Genomic DNA, 16,188 nt, shown 5'->3' on the forward strand with positions numbered 1-16,188 from the left:
ATTCTGCTTGCTTCCTGCTAGGGCTGAGGTGCGCATGGAGGTTAGACTTACCCCAGGCCTCCATCCTGGTCTGGTCATTAATTTAACCCCATCCCTGTTTCCCTATCCCTTCTGGCCGCCAGGCAAATAAAGAATTTCCTTCACCTAGAATCCCGTTTTCTCTAAAAAGCCTTCCTGTAGGCCACAAAGGAAGACAAACTATGTGCCTGGGCTTGGGGGATGGTGGGAGGTAGAAAGAGTGGCATCCCGAAAAACCAGAGTGCTTGTCAGGCAAACAGCTTCAGGACAAGTTCTTCTGCTCCCTTCCAAAGAAACTGACCATCTCAAGGTCCTTAGATTAGAAAATCAGGAACCACTCTACTGTTCACTATTATCGTGAAAAGCAGCATCTTGCCTACACATTCTGCCTGCCTGGAGGGACCTGAGTGTTTGCAGTTGTTGGAATAGAAAATTCACTCTGGGACAGTGAGGCCTGCTGGGACAGTCCCTGGGACAAGATCTAGTGGGATCATGCTTTGTCCTATCTCCACCCTCTGGCTTTGAGGAATTGCCTCTCCCATCCCAAGATCTGGAACCCCAAGAAATGCCCCAAGAGATGGAGTCAAATCTAGTTATTGAACAAGGGTCTTGAGTGAGGCAGAAAGTCCTGCAAATTTATACAGCAAAGCAGTGCTGGGGGCAGGGACCCAGACCCAGCCTCCTTAATCTGGGAATCTCTCCTTAGGTGAGTCTCTGTGGTCACATGAAAGGAACACATACGTATAAGGAGATATTCTCTGAGGCCAGGGGTGCTGAGTGCAGGACCAAGTCCAGCAGAGAGGCAGTTCTTCAAGCCTGAATCCTCCATGCCTCAGCCCACCTTCTCTCTGACTTCAGGGATTCTCTTTTGCATGGGAAGAGCACTGGCTCGGGGCAGACTGGGCAGGGGCTAGTGTTCCTGAGCCTTGAAAAGACATCCAGAAATAGACAGGGGAGTGTCACATTTCTGAGCAACTGTGCGGGGGAGGTACAGTATAAAGGAGAAATCCTGCCCTCCCCCTCGCCCAGTGGCTATCACAGGAGACCATCACCAGCTTCCCCGCCTTGGAGAGGCCTAGGTAAGGGGCACACTATCTTCCTCCTGGGCACTGGGCAAGGAAGGTTTTCTTTAGAGAAAATTTGGGATATTAAACAGTGGAGTCATAGGCGTCATTAGGAAAAGTTTCAGGGACTATTTTATCTTAGTTTGTATTATCTGTTTCTCACATGTCTGGAGTTCTGTCGAATGCCAAGGTCAACGTGTTTGCGTGGTCAGGTAAGGGCTCCCTTTCCGGATCATAGCCGGCACCTTCTCACTGTATCTTCACATGATGGAAGGGGCCAGGGAGCTCTCTTTTATTAGACCACTCATCCATTCAAGTAGGCTCCATCCTAAAGAACTAATCCTAAAGAACTAATCATGTCCCAAAGGCCCTACCTTCTAATACTATCACAGTGGGCATGAGGATTACAATATATGAATTTTGGGGGAGACACAAACATTCAGATCATAGCACCTTTGACAGAGAGGTCTGGAAAATTTGGGAATTGCTGGGGAGGAATCTGGAGTTACATCTCCAAAAGGGAATGTTCAGCAAGGGCCTGGGGAGGGAAACTCATGAGAAGTGTCCCAAGCAGGATGAAGACAGAAAGACAGCTTAGATATGAAAAGGAATTGCCAGGTGCCTCCATTTCCTCTACTTTCATACCTTCCTCATCACTCTGGCCTCAACCTCATTTCTCCTGAACACTAGTCACCAAAGTAATTCATCTATCTGCTTGCAATAGTCTACATTGTTAGCTGCACACAGAAAACCTCTCAGACCCTCTGCAAACATTCTGGGAGGCCTCACTTGGGCCTGGCCTTGGACTGAGCACTGTGGACACAAAATGGGTCATACCTCATCCCTGCCTTCAAGGAACTCAAAGGCCAGTAGGGGAGACAGACATATAAGGGAAGCATAGTATGATTAGGACAGTGACAGAGGAAGCACAGAGCAATATAAGAGCCCAGAGGAGTCAGAATATTTCCTAGAGGAGGTGACCCCTGAGCTAAGTCTGGAAGAGTGGGTAGCAGGAAGAGGGCTACCCAGCAGATGGCAATGTGTGCAGAGCCACAAGGAGGGAAATAGCAGAGCCTCATCTGGAACTTTGTGCCGTAGAAGCCAGGCAGGAGTGGTGGGGCATGGGGCTGAAGAGATTGTGGAGAGCCAGGTAACAGAGGGCCTCAAACACCAGCATGAGCTTGGATTCTGTCCTGAGGGACTCCAATTGACCCTGCTCAGGTCATGTGTCCAGCTATGAGCCAAGCACAATCGCTAGAGCATTAGAACCAGTTCTGGGTTATGTGTCCCCCCTATGGAGGTGCAAAGAGTGAGGAAAGCCCCACTTGAACCCTTGGACAGGATTCTCCACAATAAAGAGAGAGTGTATTATAGAAGCTCAGGCTTCTTGAGCATATTCCAAGGCAAGAGTTCAAGTAGTTTTTTGCTGCCACATACTCTGCCCATTAGCATTCTATCCTAGTATTGGGGAGCAGTGTCTTATGCTTTATATCCTACTGTGATGCCATTTTCAATTTTATATGCTCTGTACCTCCTCTGGTCAGCTCCTCATCTAAACCCCATTCTAGGTACAAGTTTGTTTTTATTAGGCTCTCTTGGCTCCTTCTGTAACACTGCTACTTGAAATTACTCACTCCAGCTCCATCTCCACCTCGAAATAGCTAAAAGAAGCAGGCATGTGGGTTTTGTTGTGGTTGCTGCTGTTCACAATTTTATCCTCGAATGCCTAACACATTATAGGTGCTCAAGAATTTTTTGTTGAATAAATGAGTAAGCAGATTTTGAGGGAAAGAAGGTAAAGAGTTTGTTTGGGATGTATTGAATCTCATAAAAACTGCTGTTAACCCTACTGCTGACCCCAGAGAAGTTTATAACTCATTTTAAATTATACAATGGCAATTATAGGGTCTTCGATTTGGAGACTCATTAAATTATAGACACAGAGAATCCAGCATCTCAGACTCGATGAACTATCAAAATTTAGATCTCCCCAAGAGCCAGAGGGGATTATGGAGCAGGGATGCTTAACCTGAGTGAGACTAGGGCAGAGGCAAAAACCACCTGAAATTTGTGTAATATTTGTATGAGGGTGCAGATAGCCATTTTCTAAGAAGAGGTTTCAGCTTTCATCAGATTCCCAAAGATAAAGAACCACCGACTTTATTGCCATTTGTGTAAAAGAAGGAAAACAGAAATAGCTGTGAATTTGCTTATATATGCATAGCATACCTCTATAAGGATACTCAAAAAAAATGGAAACACTGTTTTCCTCTGAGGGAGATGAGGCTGTGGTTGGAGAATTAGTGAGCGAAGGATGTTTCACTGTACCCCTTTTGGAGTACTGACACTGAACAATGAAAATGTATTACCTTTTAGAAAATTAAGTTAAAATCTTAAAATATTAAAAGTTAAAGTTATGATTGATCCTATTAGTGAGAAGAGATGTAAATTAAAAGTAGATACTATTTATACCCACCTTACGTGAAAATTAAAAAAGAGATGAATAATATCCAGTGTTGGCAAAGATGTGGAGAAAAGAACACTCTCATCCATTGTTGGTAGGAGGGCAAACTGGTAACTTTTGGATGGCAATTTGGCAGTGCCTATCAAAATAAAAAATATTCATATCCTTTGAATATCTTCTTACTTATTGATAGTTTTCTTATAAAAATATGCACACAAGTAGACAAGTATTTATATACAGATGAATGATTACTGCAATATTACATGTAATATAAAAAATTGGGGAAAAAATGTGTTCATTAATAAGGAAATAATTAAATTATAATTTAACTATACTATGAAATACCATGCTGCCATTATAATGAACAAGGTAGATATTTATGTATAACATAGAAGGAAGTCGATGATATATTGTTTACTGGAAAACAAGGTTATGGAATATGTAGGTATAAGCATATTCCCTTTTTCTTTTTGAAGAAAATGACAATAAAAAAGAAAAACAGACTGTATACAGAAACTATGTATATATATTTAAATATATTAAGTGTATGTATAAAACTATGTATGTATATCTAAATATTATATTATTTGTATGTGCATAGAAAAAGGTCCTGAAGGGCACCATTATCACAGGCCACCTCCCTCCCTACTGGCAGGCATGGGTAGGAGTGAGAAGGAGAATTCAGAGGGTGAGAAAGAAGAAAGGGAACTTAGATTTTGTTTCACTCATACACTTTTTTTCCCCTACAAGTGTGCATTACTTTTTTTTATAAAATAAACAGAAAAGGAAAAGCAGCACTGACTTACAAGCTGCCTGTTCCAGTCCTGACCCAAAGCTGGTATACTTGGGCACTACTTCGGGTCCCTGGTGTTCCCACCCACAGGGTGCAGGAGGCTGTGGTTCCCTCCCACCTCCCTCGAGGAAGCAGGTATCCTCTGTCCTCTCCCCATCCCGGAGTCCCTCTTCTTTCATCTCCTGGGGGGTTTACATCTGTCCGTGCCCTGGAAGCAGTTGAGGGCTCAGGGGAAGAGGGCTCGGCTCACAGCAGGACTGAAGGGAGAAGGGAAGACCTCTGGATCCCCGAGCCCTGCTTTAAGCCTGTCCCTGGATCTGCCCTGTTCCAGCCTCACGTACCCCATGAGGTGAAGCCGAGACCTCTCATTATGATAGTCAAGCTCCTTCATGGTTGGACCGTCTTTCCAACATCCCCACACAGCAAGCTCTGCCACACAAAACAAAATATTTCTTACTCTTTACTTCCTAAAAGTTCCTACCTCCGATACCTTTGTTTTCCTCATTCCTGCAGCCTCAAACTCCCTTCCCACCCCAAATTCCAACCTTTTCTCTCCCAGTATCCAAAGATTGAAGCCTTATTCTCCTATTCATCTTGCAAGACGTTGTTCACATGTCACCCAATCCAGAAAGTCTCCGATGTTGCTTCCAGCAAGAAGGGTTCTCTCTCTCTCTTCTGAGCCACCGTTTCTATGTTGTGACTCTGCCAAGCACTGGGAGTGGCACAGACTACATGTCAGTGAATGTTTATTAAAGCGTATAGATTAACATTCCCATTTTCCAGATGAGGTAACTGAGACCCAGAGAGAGACGGTAACTTATCCAGGGTCACCTCCAACATGCAGACTCCTGACATGATGTCTCTGCTGCTTGTGTCCATGGTCCTCATGGAAGCACTTCAGGTATGGTCATCCTCTGCTGTCCCCAGGCCAGCAGGAAGCTGAGCTGTCAGATTCTTCTGAACTCTGGAAGAAGGAGCAGAGGGAGGAGAGAATGCCTGATGCTTCCCTTGGGGCTCACTCAGTCCGAGGGGACAGCCCCAAACTCCAGTCTCTGGGAGTTGGCAGTTAGTAGTTCCCCAGCTCCCTTCCCCTCCAGGTGTGTTTGGGGGCCCTTATAGTGTCTTTCTCAGCTCAGTGGAGGGGAAAGCTGGATAGGCTCCCATTCTCCTAGGGTCCATCCTCTCAGTCCTTGCTGCCCCCTCTCCCTTAGGCCCAGAGCCACCCCATCACACGACGAGAACTCTTCTCTCAGGAAAGGCCCCTGGACATGGCCCCAACCTCCTTTGATGACCAGTACACTGGCTGTGCAGCAGCCATGACAGCTGCTCTCCCAGATCTAAACCGCACAGAGTTCCAGGCCAACAAGGTATATGCTGATGGCTGGGTGCTGGCAAGCAGCCAATGGAAGGAGCGCCAAGCCTGGGGGCAAGAGTGGGGACTAAGCCCCACCCAGCTGCCCCCACCGCCCCCTGGCTTCCGAGATGAACATGGGGTGGCCCTCCTGGCCTACACAGCCAACAGCCCCCTGCACAAGGAGTTCAACGCAGCCGTGCGTGAGGCAGGCCGCACCCGGGCCCACTACCTTCACCACTTCTCCTTCAAGACGCTCCACTTCCTGCTGACCGAGGCCCTGCAGCTGCTGAGCAAGGCCCAGCGATCTCCTCAGTGCCACCAGGTGTTCCGAGGGGTGCATGGCCTGCGCTTCCGGCCAGCGGGGCCTGGTGCCACTGTCCGGCTAGGGGGCTTTGCCTCTGCGTCCCTGCAGAATGTTGCAGCCCAGCAGTTTGGTGAGGAAACTTTCTTCGGCATCTGGACCTGTCTTGGGGCTCCTATCAGGGGCTACTCCTTCTTCCCTGGGGAGGAGGAGGTGCTGATTCCCCCCTTTGAGACCTTCCAGGTGATCAACTCCAGCAGACCCGCCCGGGGCCCCGCCCGCATCTACCTCCGGGCCCTGAGCAAGCAAAGCACGTACAACTGCGAGTATATCAAAGGTGAGCAGGGCACATGCAGGTCAGCACCTGTGCAAAAGGTGGACTTCCCACTTGGTTTTCGGGAAATACCTACAGAAACTTTAAAAACAAACCAACAGTGAAGGGCATGCAGTCCTTTCTCCCCAGCTTCCACATAGGGGAGACAGAACTTTCTAAGGTTGAATGCTTCTTGTCCCTGGTGGTGCCTGAGCCACAGATGGCTACTTGCCTGCTGGGAGGCTGACAAGGTTTCTTAATCAAAGCAGGGGCTTTGGCCATTTGAGGGCCAAACATACCTGATCAAGCTTTTCTCCTGGCTGGAAGCCGGGAGGAAATTAATTTCCAGCTACAGTACTGACATCAGACCACTCTTGCCAGAGATGAGAAGAGGCCCAACTTCAATTTCTGAGAGGAGTGTGTTTATTTGACTGAACAGAAATCCTGTACTGGCACGTAGGGGTGGGGGTGGCGAGCATGGGGCTGGGGAGACAGCAGTTGGGTGCTGTGTCCTTAAGTTCCAGTTCAGGGTGTAGCTGGTCTCAGATACTCTTCCTGTCCATTCCCCCAGGCCTGGCCAAAGGAGGAATCATGAGGGTGGGCCCAGTTTCCCAGTCTCCGATGGGGCTGTCAGCTGCTGGTCCTGGCTGAGTGAAGCCCAGGGGCCGGCGAGGTCTGGTTTTCATAGTCAGAGGCAGGCTGTTGGCTGAAACTCTGGACCACATCTAACATAGGAGAAGGTTCAGTGTGGCTTCAGGTCCCACCCTGGAACAGCATCACGAGTGTGCACGAGTTTACAGGTGAGGAAGACAAGCAAATAACATATACTAGCTCCTTCTTAGATGGGACAGGCATGGAGAAAGAGAGTGGGTATGGCGGGGAGGCAAAGTTACAGGCCAAGGAAGCAGGAGGAGTACCTGGAATGGGCCCTGGCTTTGAGGGCTGGCTTCCTTCTGGCCTCACAGCTTACGGATGAAGTTAAACCTCGGTAAGGGAGGTCACACCATAAGGAACCAGAACTGGGGGAAAACATACCAGTTTTCCTGGAGCAAGTCTTGGATGGCCCACAGGGCCTCTTTCCATCCTGAGAGCTTTGATTCTTTACTGTTTCTTCCCTACAGACAAGCAGTGCAAGTCTGGGCCTTGCCATCTGGATAACTCAGGTAAGGGCTGCAGGTATCTGTGACAGGGACTCTGTCCTGGGATGAGCAATCTGCCTTGAGGTTGGACTCCTCGTCTAAATGTCCATGTCATAAGGAAAACACCCTCTTTTAATTAAAAAAAAGAAAAAGAAAAAGGAAACCCTCTAAAGCAGACAGATACCAGTGGGGTTGTTAATCTCTCCCAGAGTATGTATTTATATGTATGGGGCCGCAGTCGGGTAAGCAGACACACTGGCCCCTAGTCTCACCAGGATGGTTGATCAGGCCCCAGAGAGTTCCAGGCTGCATAGAGGTGACAGAGGGGAGGGCCGCTCCCACAAAGTCTTCCTTAGGCCTTCTCCTTCAGCTACAAAACCCTCTATCTCTGTTAATGCTCCCTCGGATCACCTTCCAAGGTGGAGGACCTAGTCCAGGCTCTGTCTTTTAACTCTCTGACCAATAGTTACCTCTCTGGGCCTCAATTTCCCTATCTGTATAAGCTAATTGGACTAGATAATCCTGAGGTCACTTACAGCCATGACTTCTCTTCCCTTGAATATCTGCTGTGCCTGGGCCTACATGGACCACTACTTCTCTAGGCGGGAACAGCCTTTCCCAGGCTGACCTACGGAACAGGCCACAGAAGAAACCACAGCTGCCCCTCCCCTGTGGGTGCATCCTCCTTCCCTCTGGGATCTGAGAAAAGTGTGCAGGAAGGAGCCCCCGACTCCACTGTGTTCCCACCATTCTCCATGACAGTACCGCTCAGAGTTCCAGGAACACCATGCCATGACCCTCATCACGGCTCAGTGGTGTAGGTACTGTCATCATTCCTGTTCTACAGGTAAGGGAACTAAGGCACAAAGAGATGAAGCAACCAGCCCTACACTACACACCAGCTAGTAAGATGTGGGGGCCAAGCACCCTGGCCCTAGAGCCAAACTCTAAACTACCATACCAGGCTGACCCTGACCTCCCCAGACACCACCTCATCTTATCCTTATTTATCCAATAACCTATTGGAAGGAGGCACAACAGGGAGAATTACCCTAATTATATGACATGGTAAAATGAGACCCAGAGACAGAACTGACTTGCCCCAGGTGACAGAGTGAAGTGAGCTAGTGGCAAGGCTAGGGCCAGAAGTCAGGTCTCCAGCCATTAACTTGCTTGAGTTTTGATAATAAAATTTTGAGCACTGGGAAAGTTTAAGTTCTCCTCCCCTCCCACCCTGGCCCACCAGCACCTCTCCTACCAGGGTTTGGGCAAAGGAGCAAAGATCAGCATCGCTAGATCCCATTCAGATCTCTACCCATGCTTTGCCCTGCCCTGCAATGCCTCATTCGTATCCACAGGAGGCAGGGAGAGAGAGACCTAATAACCTTTGGAAGGAGTACCGGCTCTCCTAGTCTCTTCATCTCTGTCTGCCAAACTCCCTAAACTCTTGCTCTTCATCTCCGTGTCCCATCGATTGTGCGCATCACTCTTTCCAGCTCACTCTGCTTGTTTCTCCGTGTTTCGCTTCTTTGTGTATCCCATTTCACCCCCAAATCTCCCTCTCTGTCTCTGTTTTCCTGCAGCCATGGGTCGGGGTTCCCTTTCTGCACTCTGGTCTCTTTCATTGCTGCTCTGGTTCCTTGTTGGGGGAGCCTTTCCAGAGAGTCCAGGCCTCCTCTGATCCACCAGACCCTGAACAGCCCTGCCTGCTGCCTCTGCCCAACATGAGGATGTCAGCCACATGTCTGCTTTAAGTGTGGCCAAGATCTATGGAAACTCCATCTGCAGGAAACTCTGGAACTTTCTCTGGCAGCTGCCAAGCCTGCTGGTAGAGAAATAGGAGAATTTTGGGACTGAACCCTACTCAGGACTCTGGAAGTGATATGTTGAAGAGAGGAGGGCAGACTTCAGGAGAGGCAACAACTCACCGGGAGGTATAAGATTAAACTAGTTTGGGGGTAGGGTGATTGAGGAGAAACGCACTAGGCCATAGTACTTGCTGGTGTTACTCAAATGTCTCACCTGGGAAGCTCCTATTCACTCTTCCAGGAAGCCTTCTCTGACCTCCCACACCCTGCTAGGTTAGGGCCCTGCCTTTGTGCTCCCACAGGTCCCAGGGGCTTCTCTACACCACATGTCCATGTCTGTCGCCCATGCTGGACCGCTAGCTTCCCAAGGGCAGGAACTTGGTCTGAGGCACAGAGGAGGTACCAGGAAATGTGTGAAAGTCAAAAAGGAACAAATGCCTTGTAAACAGCTGGTCCCTACATTGCCCCTACCTTGGACACTTTAAGCTCTCTGAATGTCAGTGCATGGGAATGGGGTGGACTGCAGTTAACCCCAGAGGGGAGAGAGCAGGAGAGATGGCAGAGAACTTCAAGCTTTATGTCCTCTGCTAGAGTCTTGGTCAAATTCCAGGCATTTTCTTGTCATCAAAGATGTAATTTCTGTTCTGACCCATGAGTCCTAAGATTTCTGTTTCTAGAGAGACAAACCTGGATCCCCATCTCCCATTGGGCCCCAAGGGTAAGAGAGGACATCGAGGAGGTACCAGGCACACACTTAATGATGAATTGGGGCTTTGGAGCCAAATCCGTGTGTAGCCTCCTGCTCTGAAAACTAAACCATGAATCTAAATTTCCAAAGCCTTTCCCTGAGCACCTAGGCAGGGACAGGCAAGACCAAGTCCCTATGATAGCAGCCAGTGAGAAAGAACGAGAAGGCAGAAAATATGTCAGTTCTGTTTCTTATATAAGGAAAACAACCCTCTTTTAATCAAAAAAGTAAACCCTCTAAAGCAGACATCTGTAGGGGTTGCTGACCTTCCCCAGAGGATATATTTACATGTTTGGGGAGAGGGACACAGGGTAGTCGAGTGAGGTGACACACTTGTCCTAAGTGAAAGCTCTTAACACTCAGCACTGAAGTTCAATTTTGTCCCTCTGGGACTGTACTTAGAGTTAGTTCCTTCTCTGTAGGGATTAGGGAAGTGGCAAGCTCTGGACTTCCCTTAGATGCTAGAGCAGGGGTCCCCAACCTCCAGGCCGCTGACTAGTACTGGTCCGTGGCCTCTTAGGAAGCAGGTCACACAACAGGAGGTGAGTAGTGAGCGAACGAAGCTTCATCTGTATTTACAGCCGCTCCCCAGCCTAGCATCACCGCCTCAGCTCCACCTCAGATTATCAGGCATTAGATTCTCATGGGAGCACTGGTCCCTGGTGCCAAAAAAGGTTGGGGACTTCTGTGTTAGGGTATGTAGATGACAAGTGCTCCTCGTGATCTGCGAATTCGGCAGTACTGATCCTGAAAGGGAATGTCCCAGCCTCTTAGGCACAGTGGGAAGTGACTGAGAGTGGTCTGAGGGCCAACAAAACCACCTGTTCTTTCCATCCCTGTCTGGAGGTGCTGTGGCTTCAGCAGACTCCTGGGACTCACAGGGCCTGTACCAGCACCAGGAGGCTCATGACCAGGGCCATGGAGAAAAAAATGCCCAGGAAGAAGCGGTCCATCACGCGGGCCAGGCGCTTCCAGTCCTCATGGCGGCGCTGGGCAGCTCGGTGGCTGCGGAAGGTGTTGGCAATGGTGGCGACATGACGCAACAGAGCTTCCTGATGGCACAGACACTGTGGCTCATGGCAAGGGCCTGCTGGCGGGCTGGCCTCTCCCTTAGGAGGCTGGGGACTGGGAGATGCCTTGGGTGGTCTAGACTGCCCACAGGGCTCCCCTCGTTCCCGTACACACAGGCCTCGTGCAAGGCGTCCGAGGAGGAAAGCCCGAGCCCAGGCTGGCACTGGGCGGGCAGTGGGACCACAGTAATGCAGGTTCATGATAAGGATAGTGAGTGCTGTGGAGAAGGTGACCATGGTCATGGTGGCCATGTAGTATTTCCCTGCAAGAGAAAGAGTGAGGTGGGACCCACAACAGGAACTCAGGGGGCCTGAGCTTCCCAGCAGCCTCAGCACAAACAGGAATGCGCTCACCCGAGACTCTCGGGACCCTCCAAGCCCAACAGATGAAAGTGGAAGGTCTCCCCTGCCCGCATTCCCACAAATGGGTTCTCAGAAGCTATTTACTCCTTAATTGTTCCCCTCACTGCATTTACCCACAACCCATAAAAGTCACCCTCTCAAATAGTATGGCCATGACATGGGGTAACTGACTGATCCTTTCAGTACAACAGAACTTTTCTTGCAGACCTGTGGGGAATGCTTACCTGAGTTAATAAAGATCAAGGGCTTAGGAAAGTGCCTGGCACACGGTGAGCACTCAATGTATTTTGCCTGTTATTACAACCCTGAAAACATCCACCTTCCTCCCTCAAGTCCTTGAGAAAAGACGACTCCGCCGGTGAGGAGAGGGTGTCCTCCCTGGAAGGGGCCTACTCTTTTCCCCTCAATTTTGGAGTTAGGTATGCTCCCAGGACGCCCCCAACACACATACACACCCAAGGGTGGAGGACACTCTGTTGATCCAAGCCCCACCCCTGCAAAGATAGGGACTCGCATGCATCAGTGAAGGTGGGGCAGTCTCAGGGAGGGCACAGGCTCTCCCTCAATCTTCCTGCGCCCCCACAGGCACTCCCACCCTGGAGCGTTCCTCGGCCACTCATGCCCACTCACCGATGAGTGGCACACTCTCCGCTGGTGGCATGCTCTCAGCCAGGAGCAGCTGGAAGACTGTGAGCGCCAGCAGCACGGTGACGCCGAGGGACACCTTCTCTCCCGAGTCGGCAGGCAGGTGGAAGGCAAGTGGCGCGAGCAGCGAGATGAGCACGCAGGGCAGTAGCAGGTTGCACACGTAGGCAGCAGCGCGGCGGCGCAGCAGCAGTGTGAAAGTCACGTCTGGGTAGGGCTCCGAGCAGCAGCCGTAAGTGAGCACGCGCCGCCGCGCTGGCATGCCCAACACGCGCCACTCCACGTTCTCCACGAAGTCGGCCAGGCTGGCCCCGTTGCCCCGCGGCTGCACGTCCAGCTGGTGCCCACCGTGCGTCCACGAGCCAAACGTCAGGCCGCAGCGCTGTGCGTCGAACGGGAAGGCCGACACGTCCACATGGCACGAACTGCGCGTGATGGCCGGAGCGTCCCAGCGCACAGAGCCATTGTGCTGCAGAACCACGTTGGTGATGGCTGAGGCCAGAGGCTGTGCGTCAGCCCTGTGGGGAGGCGGGTGGGGCCCCCTGAGGTGGCAGTTGCCTGCGGAGCAGCTCTGGAACCACCGCAGGGCCAGACCCATGAAGAGGCTCTGTGACTACAAGGAACCCTATGGCCGGAATGCCTCCTCACGAGAGTGGACTGTGCCCTGCGGAGTGCCCTCCACCGTTTTGGAGGCCAAAAGGGGAAGCACCTGAAAGGCCTAGAAAGGATACAGATCTAGCCTAGGGCAGCTTAAAAAATTCCTCTGCAAAAGTTGGCACCTGGCCGCACAGTGACTTCTCTTGGTTGTCATCTACTTAGCTCGTAAAGGAACCCCCGGGGAATATACACAGAGCTGTGTGCTGTCGGGGAAACCCAGAACTGGCTTAGGCTGCAAAAAGGGATGCTCTGGAAGGCTAGGCCCAGAAGGAAATCCCTATGCAGGCCCTTGGAGAGCCCTGAGAGTCAGAAGGGCAGAGTGTGCTATGAAGAGGCCCTTGTGCCCCAGAACCCTCTCTGTGAGAGATACAGAACTGGCCCTGGACTGAACAGTGGGTTCCTTGGAGACATTCAGCATGGGTTGTATTGGGACAGCCTAAAGTGGGGGTACCATGGAGGACCTGTGAAGGAGCTGGCCTCGCATCAGGCCCTTGCGATGTGCCACAGCTTCTGTGCCATCAGAAAGCCCTACTGTACCATGTAGCCACCACTGCTAACACTTTTCTGCCAGACTAGAAGGCTAGGGTAGCATAGCACCCTGGTTAGGTGGGGGATGAGAAATAAGTGCATACTCAGAGGCAAGGGCAACTCTAGGGACAGTTAAGGGGGGGCGGGGCAAGCGGGCAGTACTTGTTATAGAGTACGATGTCTGGCCGCCACACGAGACTGCTGGGGATGCGGATGGCATCCAGGCCACCATAGTCATCAGGGTCCCACCGTAGGTAAGCATCTGCCCACTCCTGTCGGATCCACAGGTACAGGGTCAGCACTTGGTTGCGTTCATCCTAGTTGGGAGCGGGGAGTGGGCACAGATATGGACATCTCTACCTGCATATCTTTCCCTAAGTGTGTACACTCACCTATAGAGTTCTGGGCAGCACATACAAACCCTAATTGCCAATTCAGCCAGTTCCCACCCAGGCCTTGTCGTAACTTTGGCTGTTTCTTCTCTGGGCTTCAGCAACTTCAGCAGTTACATAGGTGATAATCCCTGCTGGGCAGGGATTCAAGTGTGCAAAGTGTTGGGCATACCATGGACACCCAACAGTTAGTATTCAACAATAAGTAGCTATTACTGTTAATATTAATGTTTACAGAAAAGAATTATTTGGAGAATAATCCCAGTCTCTCACCCCCAAATTCCTTGACACTGTTACCAGCACATTCCACAGTTAAACAACCACCACAACACACCATGTCGATGATCTGGGACAAGGTCACCTCCAGGGTTACATTCAGAGCTTGGTCTGTGTCCGCCACAGGTCTCAGGGCACTTGTGTAGTTGGCGAAAAGGTCATGAAACAGCTTGTAGGCCAGCCTGCCCTCGGCTCCCAAGCACCCTGGGGAACCAGTAAGTAGGGCTGTCCATCTGACACCCTAGTCCAGGAACTTCTGCTCATCACCCCCCACACCTCCTCAAAGCTGGGGCTGTCACCTGCTCCACTATGGCACAGCCATCTGACCGGTTCTCTTGCTGTCTACCCTCTGTCCCTCTAGCTGCAACTCTAGTTTCTCCTTGGCCTGCCTCTAGAGATGAATGAGGTAAAGGTGGTGGAGTGACTTGGTACTATCTTCAGAAATAAGTCTGCTAGGTTTCTTCCTTCCCCTTCCCCTTCCCTTCCCAAGGACCTGGATTCTGCCTGCCCTGCCACAAATGCTAGAGGGACCCAAATAGGCCACAAGAGTCCGAACTCTCACCCAGGCATCTGAACCCTATTGCTCCCCCACCCATCTCTTAGCCCTACCTCCACTTCTCCAGCTGCACTCAGTTGATTTCTTCAAAGCTTCTGACACTATGAGCCAGTCCCTTCTTTTGAAAACATACTCTCCCCTAGGCTTTTGTGATGCACCACACTGTCCTCAGTCTCTCTCACTTAACCGTTACTCCCCAGAATCCATTTTTCTCCTGAGCTCCACTCCTGAATATCCTATAGGCACCTTAAACTCTGTAGTTCCAAAACAGGAATTCATTTCTTCTCCCCATTCTCTGAAACCTGTTCCTTGTTTGGTGTTCCCCATCTTAGCAAACAGCATCCCCCAGTCAGCTGGAGATCTGGGAAATCTGGGAATTATTGCTCCCTTCTCCTCTCCCTCCTCTGCCCCTACCCACCCCCCCAAACCAGTGCCCAAATCCTGTCAGTCATAACGCTGAACATCTTGAATGTTTAATCACCTCTCCAGCTCACGCCTCTTCCTTCTTCACAGGGACCAAGGCGGTAGCGGCCTCCTCACTGCTCCCCTTGCCTAAGGCTCAGCCTCTAAACACTTCTGAGAGATCAAGCTTTTAAACATGCAAATTTGACCTTGTCGGTAATTGCTTAAAACCATTCAATGGCTCCTCACTGCCCACTGGATAAAGCCCCAACTCAGCCTGGCATTCAAGTCCCCTCTGATCTGGCCCTCTGGCTTTTCCAACCCTATTTCTGGGCGCTCCCCTCTCACCGCTTCTACCCTAGCCAGGCAAATCTGCTTTCCCTCTCTTCTGCAGCCCCCTCTCTATGCCCCCCACTTAGCTTGTTCCCAGCACAGGGACTGAAGAGAGAATTGAAGAGAGCATGTGGAGAGAAATTTGGGGAGGATGGGAATAGCAGCAATACCCAGAGAGGCTGGCTTACTAAGTGTCATACCTGGAAGGTGTGGGAGCAGGAGCAGAAGGCTGGAGACAAAGAAGCCAAAGCTGAAGTGGTGCTTGCCTGGCCCCATGGCCTTGCTACAGCAAGAGGCAGTGCAGATCTCTGGATGTGAGCCTCCCGGCCCAACCTAGGGCAGCGTCAGGCCCTTCTGTCAAGGATGGTGTGGAAAGTACCTGGAAGTTAGCAGTAAGACAGATCTCTGCTGGGTTCAGCTACCCTCTAGGGAGTCCTGTGGCCTTTCTGGTTATCTGATTCTCCTTTTTTTGTACCTGGCCTTGGATTTTAGTACTTGGTCCTTTGCATCTGCTGTTTCTCCTTCTCTGCTGATCCTTGTCTCTCTGGCCTCTGCCTCTGTCCTTTTCTCTGCTATTGCCACCCCGTTTACTCCTCGCTCAGCCTGTTTCCTTCTGTTTTTCCCTCTGTAACTCTTTCTTGGTCTCTCTTGGCTTCCCTGTCTCCTTCCTCTTTCCGCTCTCCAGTTCTCCTCCTATCTCAGCCCCACTGAATTCCTGGCTCCATTCCCCATACCTGGGCTCTGTATGAGCATGGCTGATTTTCAGCAGGCCAGGAGCAAGGACTCCATCAGACCTGAGCTCTCTGAAGCAGAGGACAGCAGGCCCCTCCCACTGGCTCTTTTCATTAGCTCAATTACAACGTCTGGACATCTGTGCCCATGGGAACAGAGCAACTGAAACTGACACCTCAGTTCACTGGGACCTGAATTATTTAACTTCCGTAAAGCAGCACCTAGGTTCTGC

The 16,188-nt window shown here is 50.6% G+C and overlaps 2 protein-coding genes across 3 annotated transcripts; one reads left to right on the plus strand and one right to left on the minus strand.

Moving 5' to 3' along the window:
• Positions 1 to 1,059: 1,059 nt before the first annotated feature.
• Positions 1,060 to 9,500, plus strand: ART1 (ADP-ribosyltransferase 1). Its single transcript, XM_016157913.2, has 5 exons — positions 1,060 to 1,097; positions 5,123 to 5,240; positions 5,551 to 6,331; positions 7,429 to 7,470; positions 9,030 to 9,500. Exons 2-5 carry the CDS (start codon positions 5,178 to 5,180, stop codon positions 9,125 to 9,127), a joined length of 984 nt encoding a protein of 327 aa, XP_016013399.2. The 5' UTR covers positions 1,060 to 1,097; positions 5,123 to 5,177; the 3' UTR covers positions 9,128 to 9,500.
• Positions 9,501 to 10,594: 1,094 nt separating this feature from the next.
• CHRNA10 (cholinergic receptor nicotinic alpha 10 subunit) lies at positions 10,595 to 14,136 on the minus strand. 2 transcript variants are annotated; one of them, XM_016157910.2, is made up of 4 exons: positions 13,931 to 14,136; positions 13,428 to 13,582; positions 12,066 to 12,598; positions 10,595 to 11,335 (listed from the first exon to the last, which is right to left on the minus strand). In XM_016157910.2, the coding sequence occupies exons 3-4, from the start codon at positions 12,340 to 12,342 to the stop codon at positions 10,878 to 10,880; spliced, it is 735 nt and encodes a 244-aa protein (XP_016013396.1). In that variant the 5' UTR covers positions 12,343 to 12,598; positions 13,428 to 13,582; positions 13,931 to 14,136; the 3' UTR covers positions 10,595 to 10,877. The 2 variants fall into 2 exon arrangements, with proteins under 2 accessions (XP_016013396.1, XP_036077224.1); XM_036221331.1 differs by having other exon boundaries at positions 13,992 to 14,130.
• Positions 14,137 to 16,188: the final 2,052 nt, after the last annotated feature.

The sequence above is a fragment of the Rousettus aegyptiacus genome, unplaced genomic scaffold (genome assembly GCF_014176215.1).
Source record: "Rousettus aegyptiacus isolate mRouAeg1 unplaced genomic scaffold, mRouAeg1.p scaffold_m13_p_5, whole genome shotgun sequence".
In the NCBI taxonomy this organism is placed as follows: domain Eukaryota; kingdom Metazoa; phylum Chordata; class Mammalia; order Chiroptera; family Pteropodidae; genus Rousettus; species Rousettus aegyptiacus.